At 40.0% G+C, this 13,918-nt stretch overlaps 1 protein-coding gene across 1 annotated transcript in view; it reads right to left on the bottom strand.

Annotated features, from left to right (window-relative positions):
- Positions 1-1,041: 1,041 nt before the first annotated feature.
- Positions 1,042-13,918, bottom strand: part of ACER3 (alkaline ceramidase 3) — a 55,392-nt gene continuing 42,515 nt past the window's right edge. The window contains exons 7-11 of the mRNA XM_065730322.1: positions 11,264-11,322; positions 8,474-8,575; positions 4,643-4,747; positions 2,338-2,383; positions 1,042-2,116 (exon numbers count right to left, since the gene is read on the bottom strand). Of these exons, the coding sequence (XP_065586394.1) occupies positions 2,063-2,116; positions 2,338-2,383; positions 4,643-4,747; positions 8,474-8,575; positions 11,264-11,322 (366 nt within the window). The 3' untranslated portion in view covers positions 1,042-2,062. The remainder of the gene's footprint in view (positions 2,117-2,337; positions 2,384-4,642; positions 4,748-8,473; positions 8,576-11,263; positions 11,323-13,918) is intronic.

Below are 13,918 nucleotides of genomic sequence, written 5' to 3'. Positions count from 1 at the left end.
GTATAGTTGCTGCACTGCTCCCATCACTGGACTCTATTCCCAAACTTATGGAAGAGTGCAAAGGTACTCAGTAAGAAAATAAGATACAGTGTGCAGAAGCATGCTTGAGAGAGCCAGGAGGGGAACAGGCAGCCACTCATGTTCAAGCTACACTTTTCAAATGGTTCTCAAATCTCACTGTGAGAAAATGTGACTCCTGGGTAATCACAGACATCTGGTCCAAACCAGCACTTCCCTCCCTCTGTTCTAGTGGTTCCAATCTCTCTCAGTTTCAGGAACCCTCAAATTTCCCAGCACAGATGTCAACTTCATCTATACAGAACTAGAGGCTACTGAAAACAGACTTGTTTAAAAACTGTTGTTCAGGAACCTTGTTAACTGATTACAGGCAGGAATGCACTGCTCTTAGCACATGCTTAAACCTTGCTGGAGTTGTTAACAGCTAAGCACTGTTTTCTAGTCCTGAGTTTGGATCCCAAGAGTCCAGGCTTATTCACCATAACCAAAAGCCATGATTTTGTTTGGAGATTTTCATCAGTAGAGGTGCCACAAATGGGCATGGAGGATATAGAGAAGTTGGATTTTTTCCACCAGTCAGAGCACGGAAGATTACACTAGATTACACTTTATGATCTGGGAGACAGCTTTATAGTTACATTACTGTGCCTCACTGCTGTGGGCATGTTTTAAATCAATACAGAGCAGGACTTGCAATCAGTCTGAGCACTTCTCTTTTTCCATTGTGGCAAGAAGGATAAACTCCTCAAAGCACAAACAATTGCATAGCATGGCAGCTTGAAGGCCCAGAGACAAACTCCATTAGCCACTCCATGACCTGGACAGACAAAACAAGAGCCTCCAACATGAGGTATATTTTGAAAAACTGTGTTACTTCAATTTTTTTTTTGTTATGCTTGCTTACTAACTTTGATCAGCTGGGTAGAAAAAAACTGCAGAAATCAGAGAAATCTTAAGAAATCTTAAATGTCCCCAATTCAAGAGCCAAAGGTTGGTGTTAAGAAGTTATTCAGCTTTCCACGTGACGGAAATATTAAGAGCAAACAATCAAAATGCTGAGTATTTTGGGGGTATCCTCAACATAAATCTTGTTCTTTACTCCTCCTTCAATATTTCTGAATGAGAAGATGCTTCTGAAAGCCAGCAGTACTTAAGACTCATAAAATAATAGAAAAGCATGAATCCAAAGCTGAACAAGCACACACACAGTGTTTGTCAATCTGTGCTAAGACTGGCATAACACGATTTGGATAGTATGCAGAGAAGAAGGTGGCATGTAAATAATAAAGATTTAAGAAGTGTTTCTTGTGGCTATACAGTCACATGATGGATTGCTAGTCAAACAAATTAGGGATTCTGTTTCCACACACAAACAACTCCTACGTATCACAAATGTCTTCTCCCTCTCAAACATTGGGCTAAAACAAAAGTGGAAACCTGGTACAAAATTAACCAAATGGCACATGTATCCCAACCTTTTTGCTTAAATTATCAGTTGCAAAGGAGGCTGTGGAGAGGCAAGGACAGAATAAAGCCCTAAATCAATCATACATACTTCCTTAGCTGTATAAAAGTGCAAGATTAAAGTAGTTCAGGTTAAGCATTCAGATCACTAGAGTCCACACAGATGCTTAGCTTGGCCATCAGTGACCTGTTTTTATCATTCAGTTACTAATATTAGTTTACACCACAGAAAGGACAACAACTGAATGAAAAACTTAAGCAACCCACTTCAAAAATGGTTAGTTTTCTGTGACCAGCACGAAATATTAGCTCAGTATCATCAGCTATACAACATATACATAAAAATATTGTGCCTTAATCTTTGTTTTAACAACTTAGAATAAAGCTGTACTAAACATTATTCTCCTAGTGTGCCAACTCTTCACTCTGCTCTGGCAGGCAGGCCTAGTAACACAAAGAAGTCCTTTTGTAGCAATGGGACTTGAATTGATCCACGATTTTGACAATCCAGCCATAGTTAAGTGTAGAATCACTTTATTCAGCCAGGCTAAGTGGATGCATGTGATGGCCTAGGTCTCAGTCAAAGCTTCTTGGGTGGCTCCACAAGAAGAACAGGCCATATTCCAAGAAGAAACTGTTAAGAGAAAAATCAGAAGAGGAGAAAGATTTCTTGGAATACGTCTTGGAACAGAAAGCAAATACTGTTAACAACATTTCAATTGCACTGCTTGAAATGGAAGTAGAAAGCAAAGGCAGTACCATAACAGACATAATAAGCAAGCCCCAGTGCTTGTTCAGGTCCAAGATATATGAATGCTCGAGGGCATTAATGGACACAAAACATTGGTTGCTTACCTTCACCTTTGGCCTGTGTTTCAGGAAAAGTGTCCTTGTGTATAAACTGAGGAAAAGAAGAAAAACACACTTGATATTTGATGTATAAAACAGCATACAAAATAACAATCAAGCACTAATGCTTGTTTTGCTTTAAAACTAGAAACACTTCATAGTGTGATTGCAAAACTAAGCACTATGCCTACATTTACACAAAACAGGAAACATTAGCCCACAGTAAATCCCACTGCAATTAGCAAACTGATCTACACATATGTAAGCAGGAAGTGGGAAGTTCTCTCTCTGCTCAGGAAAACACCTCAGGAAAAACATGAGGAGAAGGATCTGGGAGTATCAGTTGATGAATGACTCAACTCCCAGAAGGCCAACCATATCCTCGGTTGCATCAAGACAAGTGTGACCAGCAGATCTCTTCTCAGCAGTGTGAGATGATAGGATGAGGGGAAATGGCCACAAACTGAAGCATAGGAAGTTCAGCACAAAAATGTGTGTGGGAACTTCTTCCCAGTGCAGTGATGGAGCACTGGCACAGGCTGCACAGAGAGGTGGTGGAGTCTCCTTCTCTGGAGATGTTCAAGACCTACCTGGATGCCTATCTGTGCAACCTGGGCTGGGAGCTGCCTGGAGAAGAGAAGGCTCCAAGGGGACCTTTTAACAGCCTTCCATGGCCTGAAGAGGGACTACAGGAAAGCTGGGCAGGGACTTCTTGTAAGAGCAGGTAGTGACAGGCCATGGGGAAATGGCTTTAAACTGGAAGAGGGTAGATTTAGACTAGATATTGGAAAAAAAATTCTTTACTGTGAGGGTGGTGAGACACTGGAACAGGCTGTACAGAAAGGTTGTGGATGCTCCCATACTGCAGGCGTTCAAGGCCAGGCTGGATGGAGCTGTGAGAAACCTTATCTAGAGGGAGGTGCCTCTGCCTATAGCTGGAGATTTGGAACTAGACGATATAAAGGGTCCCTTCTAACCCAGACATTCTATGACTCTATGAACTAGATAGAGCCTGTCATTCTGGAAGGCTGAAATTACTTCACTGCATCACAGAATATAGCAGATATAAAAAATAAAAAAAATAAAAAAGCATAGCTTGATTCCTTACATTTATTCTGACCCATTATTTCCCCTTAGCAGATTTCTTCCTGTCTATGACCTCACTCTTTATGCAGCCACCAGCCCAGGTGTTACAGGCTGTGTCACCAAGAAAACTCTAACTGCAGGGAAATCATATAATTCATTGCATTAGGGCACATTCCCCAGCATCCAGAGAATGCAGAAACAAATTCTTTTCTCTGCACACCATACTGGAAAAGCCTTGCCTATGGTATTCAAACTATCTCCATCAACTTATTTTCTGTGAAGAATTTTCCTCAAAAGATCATCTCAAGCTCTCTAGGGAAGCAGACAACTTGCCAGTCCAAATGTAGCAGCTGTTTTCCCCATACTATTATGTATTTTACATATACATACACGTATACACACACACACACATATATTACAGGCATATACAAAACAAAACAATTATCAGATCAGCTACTGAAATTGTACTTCATTTCCATGAATTTTCCTTTCACTGGCTATTTTAGCACCTGACAAAAAAAGGAGAACACTATGCCAAGTGTAGGAAAACTGATATGTGATCACATTTTCTCACCTACATAGGATGCACCTGCTAGGTACCGAACGAACTACACAAAATCTGCAGATTCTGTCTGCTTTCATCCCTGCTTCCAGTAGATGGTGGTACAGAGCAACAGCAGAGAAAATCCATCAGCTGCAGACCCACTAATTAAGGAGCTTACACATTTAAGTATCCTTCTAAAACTAACATCCCCTCACTTGTGCAAACAGCTCTGCTTCAGCCACTTCAGCCATCACCCTTCTGCTCCATAGCATGATGCCTGATAGTTTTCAGGAGTGACAGCATTTATCAAATAATTAGTTACACTCCTAAAATTAACCATATTTAAGCTCTTGAGGATTCTCGCACAAGAGCAGAAAGATATTAATGACTTATATTTGGAAATTAATTAAGACTTCAGAAGTGTTCAACAGTAAACTGCTTTAGATTTATCATTTCTAAACTACATTTTTCTGTAGAATTATGAGTATCTAAAAGATTGATGAACATACATTACCCGAGCTTACAGACAAGTCACTAAGAGGAAAGGACTTCCACTTCCTCCAGTTCATCAAGAGGTCATTTTCCTGCTCCTTTGCTGAGACAGCACGTTGAAGCAAATCTGAGCCTTGGAAAATTCCCAAGGCTGCTTTATGATCATACAGTTTAAAAAACATTTCCTACCTGAGCAGGATGTGAAGGTAAGAGCCCAGGCCTGTAAGAATGTGCCACCAGGCGTGAAACTGTGTCACAGCTCCCACAACAGGAGGCATCTTCTCTCGTAGTGCTCTGTAGGGAAGAAAACATTGTGCAATTGGGTTTTGTTTCCTCAAACAGAGCAATCTCAGATTTGAGTGACCTCTGGAGTTAAATTTCAGAGAATGAATTTATGGCATCCCACAGTCTCAAATGAGTTTTATCATTCTCCTGTCCCAAACCCTGCAAACTACTGTCCACTGGAAAAAATGCTGAGGATAAGTTTTGAGAGAAGAGGGATCCATCTGACCTCACTGCTTCACTCCCAGCTCCGTGGAGGCTTAGCTTACCTTTGTCTGTTCTATGCTTACAACAGGGAAAAACATAGTGTTTAGTGAAGAAGCAATGAAAACAGAGGTTCTGAAATGTTCTGACAACATTTTATATTTTGAAATACAGTTAAGAGGTTTGAGATACCTAGGAAGAAGCTCAATGATGGAGACAAGGAAAAAAAAGGGAAGGAACTAAGTCACCATGATTTCTTCTGCTTGCCAACTTCTGCAGTTATCTCCTGTTTTGGTTGCTGGCGGAGCAAATGTTAACATCTTTCCAACTCAGTCACAAATGTAAACACAGCTTTGATTCAGTCAGACCATTAACGACTACTGGAACACAAAAAGAGTCACTCCGGCCTTTTAGAATCATTGAATATCCTGAGATGCAAGGGACTCACAAGGATCATAGGGACCAACTTCTGCCTCCACACAGCAGCACTCAAAAATTTGACCATTTCGATAGCAGGAAAAGAAAAAGCTCAAAATCAGAATCTCATGCTTTGTTGTTGTTGTTGTTGTTGTTTTAATTAGTCCAGACTAAATGACATAAGGAGAAACAAAAACTGAATCAAAACAATTTTGAACGTTAAAGCCCAAAACAGCAGGTGGGTGAGTGATTCACAAGTCAGAGAATAAAAAAATTTACAATAAGAACTGGAGTATACTTTTTCATAGAATATGCTGAATTGGAAGGGACCAACAAAGATCACAAGTCCAACTTCTGGCCCCACACAGGACCACCCCAAACCCAAACCCTAAGTCTGACAGTAGTGTCCAAACACAACTTGAGCTCAGGCAGCTCGGGGCCATGTCCACTGCCCTAGGAGCCTGGTGATGGCCCAGCCCTCCAATTTGTTGAGATCTCTTTGCAAAGGTTCTCAGCTCCTCAAGGGAGTTATAAGACCCTTCCATTTTAGTGTCAACTGCAAACTTACTTAGTATACTTCCAAGTTCTGCATTGGTCGTGGATAAAATCATTAAAGAGAATTAGTCCTAAAATGAAGCCCTAGTGACCGGCCCCCACTCTGATGTAAACCCATTTACTACAACCCTGTAAGCCTGACCCATCAGCCAATTGTTCACACATCACATGATGTTTTTGTCTAGTTGCATGCTAGACATCCTGTTGATAAAGATATTATGAAAAACAGTAACAAAACCTTTACTAAAATCCAAAGAGATTAGATCAACTGGCTTCCCTTGGTCAGCTAGGTGGGTAACCCTGTTATAAAAGCAGATTATATTATTTAAACAGGACTTTACTCTCATGAGCCCTTGTTGGCTGAGACCAATAACTGCATTTCTTATGGGTGTTTTTCAGTAATTCTCAAAATAACCTCTTCTATAATTTTGCCAAGCACTCAAATGAGGCTGATAGGCCTGTACCAGAGTCCTTCCTGATCTTCTTCAAACTGGGACATTTGTGAGCTTCCAGTTGACTGGGACATCTCCAGATTTCCAAGACTCTTGAAAAACAATTAAGAGAAGTCTTGTGATGACATGAGCCAGCTCTTCGAAAGCCTGGTTTGAATCCCATCAGGTGCCACAGATTTATAAGCACTCAGCTGGAATAGCAAATCCCACATAAGTTTGAGTGTGTCTGGGGTTTTATTGTCACAGACCTCCAATTTGGAGCTCTGGGGGTTACTGGGCCCACTATCCATGCTGAAGACAGTGGTGAAGAAGGCATTAAATATCCTTGCTTTGTCTGTGTTTTGTTAGATGGCCATCCTCATCAACTAACAGTCTGATGGTCCTCCTTTTACTGTTAACATACTTAAAACCAGTCATTTTGGTTGACCCCCACAGCACTGGCAAGCTTCAACTCTAATTGAGGCTTGGCTATACAAACTGTCTCTCTGCAATGATGAACATCATCTCTATAGTCCTCTCATGTCACCTAACCTCACTTCCAGTGCCCACAGACCTTTTTTTCTCACACATGAGCTCTAGAAGATCCCTGCTTAGCCAAGCCAGCCTTCTGTCCTGCCTGAACGACATCAGAACATCTGAATTGTAATTATGCTTAGAGAAATTCAAAGGGTCTGAAGACATCTGATTATTAAAGAAACTTATTTTTCTTTCCAGCACCATAACCAAACAAGTATAATAGGAAATATGGTAACATTTTTTTCCCTTTGCAATAAGAGGATAGAAAAAACAAAAGTGTTTCCCCAGCTGGTGCAATCACTGAGTCTAGGAGCAAGTTCCAAAGCACCACAGACATAGAGGAACTCAGCAGGCTCGGTGAATTGGGTACTACAATCTCTGATTTAATGCAGCTGTAAAAACCAACCTGGGTGCCAGCATGTGCAAAGTGACTGTATACCTACCTGTCTGTGTTGGCAAATAACATCCAGTTATTTTTAGAGGGGCTTTTTTTTGCCTTTTCCCCCCTGCAAGTTTAATGAAAATCTTGCTGGAGTTGCCTATCAATTGGCTCAAAATACTGCAAGACTTACAGAGACAAAAGAAACAGACAGAAAACATCAGACTTCCTTACAGCATGTTAGGATCTGAGCCTAACAAAGCAACCTAATAGATAATTCTGTACACCATGGACTCAAGTACATAACAGTGTTGTTATGTACACTGTCAGTCAGCCTCTGTATGTTATGTACAGAGAGTCAGGATGGGATTTTCTTGTTGCTGGCACCAGCCTCTCCAATTCTTCCAGCTTGTGGTGAAACATCTACATCACAACAGAGTGAAAGACCAGTGCTGCAATGAAGCTGTCCAGCTCTAAGGCATGATGCACTCAGAAACCAATGTGTTGGTCTGATGGTTTTCTTTCATGCACATGTACAATATCTGCCGTACAACAAGATGGTGGATTCCTACATGCTTTATCTGGAAGCCATTTTTTCTTTTTTAACCCCATATGGCAATGGACTAAGCAGAGATGAAGTCTTCCTGGCCTCCTCTACAAGTGCTAAACTGTGAAGACTTCAGGCTAATAATGACAGCTAGGCACAATGCAATGGCTCATGGAGTTACTGCTCTTTGAGACTCTCAAAGTGCTGCTATTTATTGGTGACAGATATATTGCAGCAGATTCTTCTTTAACTTGCAGAACTGCTGTTTTTGATATCCTCCTAGGAAACCATAAGAGCAGAAACAAAACAAAAAAAAGCAAGATAAAAATCTCATTCAGATGAAATCAAGTCTGAAGAGCAGACTTTAGTAAGGCACAGATCCTTGAAATTACTTCAGTGACATTACTTTCCCTCAATTTAAATTGAAGTTAAAGAGAAATATCTATTGTTAAAAAAAAAATAAAAGGAATCTATTCATGAATAAGAAAACTTTTAAAAGAACTGTTCAGTGCTGAACCTAGTCATGAGCAAACTGGATAAAAAGCTCGGAATGTTTTGCAGACAGCTTCTCAAACACACCATGAGATGGAGGTGAATATATACAGCAAAGAAAACAGTGCTTTATGCTGAAAGATTACAAGCTAGCGAGAAAAAGAGAAAGTGCTCACCTCAGTTTTTCACAGAAAATGTTGTCCACATTCCAGAGGAAAAATCCCATTAGAAATACAGTTAAAGATGTATAGCCTAGACCTCTAAGCCATGGGTATACCCTAAAGAGAAAGAGAAATAACAGAGCTTAGTTCAAGATGCTTTAAATGCAGCTTGTAGCATACATAAATACTGTCACACAGATGTAAAGTGATTCATTTAAGAAGATATCAACTTCAAATTTCATCTACTTAAGTACTCAGAGAATCAAAAAAATATTTGAGTTGGAAGGGACATTTTTGTGCTTAAATGACATTCACCTCCCTGCAATAAACAGGGACACTTACAGCTCTGTCAGGTGCTCAGAGCTCCATCCAGCCTGACTTCGAATGTCAGGGATGGGGCATCCGTCACCTCTCTGGGCAACCTGTGCTTCACTACCCTTATCATAAAAATACATCTTCCTTACATCCAATCTAAATCTCTCCTGTTTTAGTTTGAAACCATTTCTTCTTGGTTCCCCTTGATCTCAATCTCTTGGATCATTTTTGTGGCCTTCCACTGGACATGCTGCAGCAAGTTCATGTATTGTTCCGCTTCTCCTGAATCAGTGTTCTCTGAGACTGGTCTTCTGGAGACTTTACTTCTGCACTACTAATTGTTCCTTAAATGTTGCAGTACGTGGGAAATCTGAAGTTATCTAAAAGGTAAGAATTTGGCAGCACCACATGTAATCTTTCAGTTAAAAATTAGCCATGTGACAATTTAGGTCACTCTCAAAAGAGCACGTTCTTTTTCAATAAAATATACATGGGCAACAGAAAACTAGAATTCCTGTCTGGGGAGGAAAAAAGGTTTCATTTAGGACAGCAGAAACATACTGAAGAATCAGCTACAAGAAAGTGAATCATTTGCCAGCTCGCCTCAGTATCTGCATTCAGGTACAAATTGCCAACTTCCTAAATGGAAACTGGTGGCATTTGCTCCTTTGCCAAAAGAAGTCCAAAAGAAAGCCCAAAGCCTCCCCCAAGAGGCTGCCATGAAATACTTTTCAATTTATATTTAAACTTTGTAAATGTACTGTTTTTAGACTGTGGTTTAAAATACATTCCTGAGTTGTTTTTCCTGCACTGAAATGGTGGAGTGCCAGTTATGTTCCACAACTGTGAGCAGTGGCAATAGAAATGTCCAAACAGACAGGTACAGCTACTTCCACTCAACAAACACACCAGACAAAAGTGGAACATGTTAACAACAAGTGTACTGCCAATATAAACTGGCAAAATTATTGTTTGTTTAATAAATGCATGGAGAACCATGTGGTACATGGCAGGGACTGCATTGTAATAATCCCATCTCAGTGCTCTGGAGACAGGAGCAAGACTAAGACAAGAAAGAGCACTAAATGGTATGTTGTAGATGCTGGTAATTATATAATCATAGTTAGAATTGTTCACAGAATAATAAAGTTGTTTTCTGAAGGAATACGGGAGGCTGGCATCACTCGTTAGCAGGGAACGTGCTCTACGAACACATGACAACATTTGCCAAGTCATAATTTTGGGAATGAAGCAGACCCAAGAAACAATGAAAAGTGGGAGGAAACAGGCAGGAATGATAACAAATAGCAGGGAAATGAGGAGGCAGCAGCCTGAAAGGATTTATGTACTGCTCTTAAAGATCTGTACGCTGAGCACAGAGCGACTTTCAGCCCTGCACTAGGAAACATGAGTCATATGAAGTTAATACATATTAAAGAAATGAAATAAAATAAAAGAGCAGAAACAGCAGTCGACATGCAAGTTAGAACAGGCTTGGACAAGCACTAGAATTGCAAACAGAAAGACAGAAATGCATATTAGCAGTGCAGAGAGGAAGTAAATCCAAAAATAAACTTGGGGCTGGCTTTTTGAGAAGAGAAAAGGCACTGTCAGGATAGTAAAGCTTCTTTCCCCGTCTCAACTTTTTAACCACAGTTTGCATCAATATAAATGAAAAGAGAAGTCAGACTTCGTAGGGTGGTGTTGCAATGAAGTGAACTAGTTAATTAAGAAAATACACTCCAAAAGCTCTAAAACAGAAGGGAAGAAGTAAATAGAACTTCGGAGATGAATTCTGCTGGTGGAAAACGTTGCATGAAATCTTGGGAGGACGATGGTATTATTGGTGGTGACATAATGGCAATGTTTCAGAAATAATGAGAACACACAAGAGTGGAATTTGCAGAACTAGAAAGGCAGCAGACCTCAGAGCTTATCTACACAGAAAGAAAGTTAATCTAAATGACTAATCTAATAATGACTAATCTAAATGAATAATCTAATTCCCAAATTCATGAGAAAGCCAGCTCTCCACTCTACTCTCCAACTCTACACTCTGACACTTCTCAATGTTTCTCCACATCTAACAGCTTCCTGTTTGTTATAAAAGTGTTTTCTATTAATACTTTATATACACACATCTAAATTTACCTACTCAAAATTGTAGTGAAAACTGTCATTTACATTCTTGGTTTACTATCTTTCACTTTTGAATTTCAGATACTTGATGCGGAAAATAACGTTTTGACTGATGAACACTAACTCCAAATGTAGAGGTATTAACTTTGATGATAACTTGCTGGCTTCAAGAAAATGCAAGGAAGTGGGGCATTCTCTTTCAAGCAAGCAGAGTGCACGAACTAGCACTATGTACCTAATTAAAGAAACTTTGCCACCACTCATTTCCCATGTTACGACCACCAGAAAAGATATACATGCTAGGATGTACCTTACAATCTTGAGCTATCAGTAGTACGTAATAATACTTACCATAATACTATATAAACAGATCGTAGAACTATAACAGAAACTAGTGTTCCATACATGATCTGTAAATAAAAACAGAGATAAAAGTCAGCAGTGGTATTCAGGAGACTTTATAAAACACTCAATAAATAAAGCTGTTCGCATCTTGATTGATATTTCTTAGTTTGAAGAACATATAATCCCTGATATATTTCTCTTCAGGTCTTCTATAGAGTGGACAATTAGAAATATGGTTATAATCACACTGTGTATGCAATTATGGGAGGAAGAGTCAGTGTGCAAAGCTGCTGTTTCTTCGAATTAGAAAGCAAACACTAGATGGCACTCACTAAACACCCTGGCATCTGGTAACTCACTCCCATTACTTGTTCTCTAGCTGTAAGTTTTAACCCGACTGCATAAGCATCAGTTGAAAACATGTTTGAAAGTTATACTTCCTTCGCTTATGTTTGATTAATATCTTTTTCTGAGGGCAAATACCTCAAGAGACTATGCACTACGCCCACAATGAGCACCAGCAGGGAAGAAATCATCTATTCCCAAACTGCTAGGATTCAATCTACATATACAGAGAAAAGGCTGCATGCTCTGAAAAGTCCCGTGAGCAAAATCTGTCTCACTGTAAGCTCAGTGAAGTTGAATGTAATGGTCTGACAAATAAAAGGTCAAAGTAATCATTCCTTTCCTGCCTCATGATCTTCGAAACGCTCTCCATTTCTTTCTCCACAGCCTTAGGATTCACATAATACCACATCCAAGACATACAGACTAACAAAGAGAAGCAATGGAGTTGGCCACGCCTGAACAGTGATGCAGAAGCCACTGCAGCAGGGAGGATTTTCAGACATCAGTGGCATCATTTTACTCTCTAAATTTTATATTCTGAGCACCGTCTTCTTCCTGCCCAAATGCACTTTGTTCCAAGCAGTTATGTTCAGTTCTTTGTCCCTTCTTTTTCACTTGTATGTTCCCTGACTGTCCTTTCTCACTTCTGCTTTTGGTTAACTTCTATCATACTCTCCTTTGTTCTACATGAAACAGAAGAGACCTTTGCTATGTATTTTTAAAACCCACTAATCCTCACAGAACAGTTGATTTACATACTAGTGTCCTCACCACATTCTGTCAATCTTCTCTTTCCTTCTTTTGGACTACACTGTCTTCAAGGCAAGGAACAGCTCTTGCTCTGCTGTAACTGGAGCATTCAGCTATTAATACCCCACAAGCATATGCATGCATCCAATCACCTGACACAAAATAAATAGCTGTAACAGCATTTAATAAAACCTACCATTCAAAAGTTCATAGGGGTCAACTTCCAAGCTTACTTTAGCTTTGAAGATGAGCTTAGTAGCACACGCCGTATTATCAGTGCATATATTCAGAACACAACAATGGATTCTTTATGTCTGACAACAGGTAGAAGCTTCAATATTGACTATGTAAAGTCATTCAGCTTAGCAGCTCTTTATTTGCATTCAGCATTAGATAAATAAATTCAGTAAGTACACTGTTGCTACGTGCATACTGTTCAGTAAACAAAGCAAAACTATTTGGAAAAGCTAATTCATTCTGGCCTGTACTTTACACAAAACTGTAAGCTAATTCCAGTTCCCTTGCTGGAGTGTAGCATATAAATCAGAACAACTCCTGCTAGGCATGGCCCTGGTACTGAGTGCTGATCAGCACTGTCTGAAGTTGGAAAGGGGATGTGGTGCTGGGACTGCTCAGTGATGCTGCAATTCCGCATCGCTGGGAGAGTTTGCCTCTCCATCACACTGACAAACACAGACTAAATTTAAAAGTTAAATACCACTGTACTCATTTCAAAGAGCTTTCACTGTCCTAACCAAATCTGGTAATTTATGCTAAGAGAGAAGGAAGAAACTCTTGGGATGATCACTTGGTCCGACCTCATTTCCTCGTGGTTCTCATTTGCAATTTCAATTGCAAAAACACAGTTCTGCAGCACGGTTACAGAAAAACCAACCCATGAAGTGAGGGACTTTTACCAATTTGCTTAAGAGAATCATAATCGTTAAGGTTGGAAAAGACCACTAATATCATCTAGTCCAAATGAATGACCACCTTCAAGCTTTTGCCATAGTGCTAGATTAAGTCTACAGAAACACAGCTTCGAGCCAGCCTCGAGCCTAAGTAAAATACTGGCTACAAATGCTATTTTTGCAGCTGCTAAAAGCAGGAAAAAGCAAAAGTTCTGAAAAGCTGTAGAGCCACTGGCTCAGTATCTCCTAGTGAGCTGCTTAATGGCTTGTGGAAGGAGACAGGCTTAATGCAGAAAGGAAAAAAAGGCTCTTGCAATGACTGAAGAAATATTTGTCCACAGCTGACACTTCAATTTCTTGCCTTTTCCACTCCCCCACATAAATAGGTTGTTAGCAGTAAAACACAGCATTCATGCTTAAAAGCCCATGAAAGACTGGAACAACACAGCATTCTGCTCTGCGTGCTCCAATCCTCCTCTTCACACCAAAGGCAAACATCCAGGAGGTGTTGGTACGACATGCACAGACTGCAGCTGCACGTCTCATGACAGCTTTTGCTTACTAGGTGTCTATAAATGGTGTGGCATAAACTAGTTTGTACTTCTGGGAGCTGTGTTTACTTTTAATCCTCTAGAACTCATGGATTTACTAT

This window comes from Cyrtonyx montezumae, unplaced genomic scaffold (assembly GCF_038088225.1).
Source record: "Cyrtonyx montezumae isolate F1298 unplaced genomic scaffold, pur_monq_1.0 scaffold_12, whole genome shotgun sequence".
NCBI lineage: Eukaryota > Metazoa > Chordata > Aves > Galliformes > Odontophoridae > Cyrtonyx > Cyrtonyx montezumae.
Note: the sequence above shows the minus strand (reverse complement) of the source record. Positions and strands in the feature narration are given on the sequence as shown.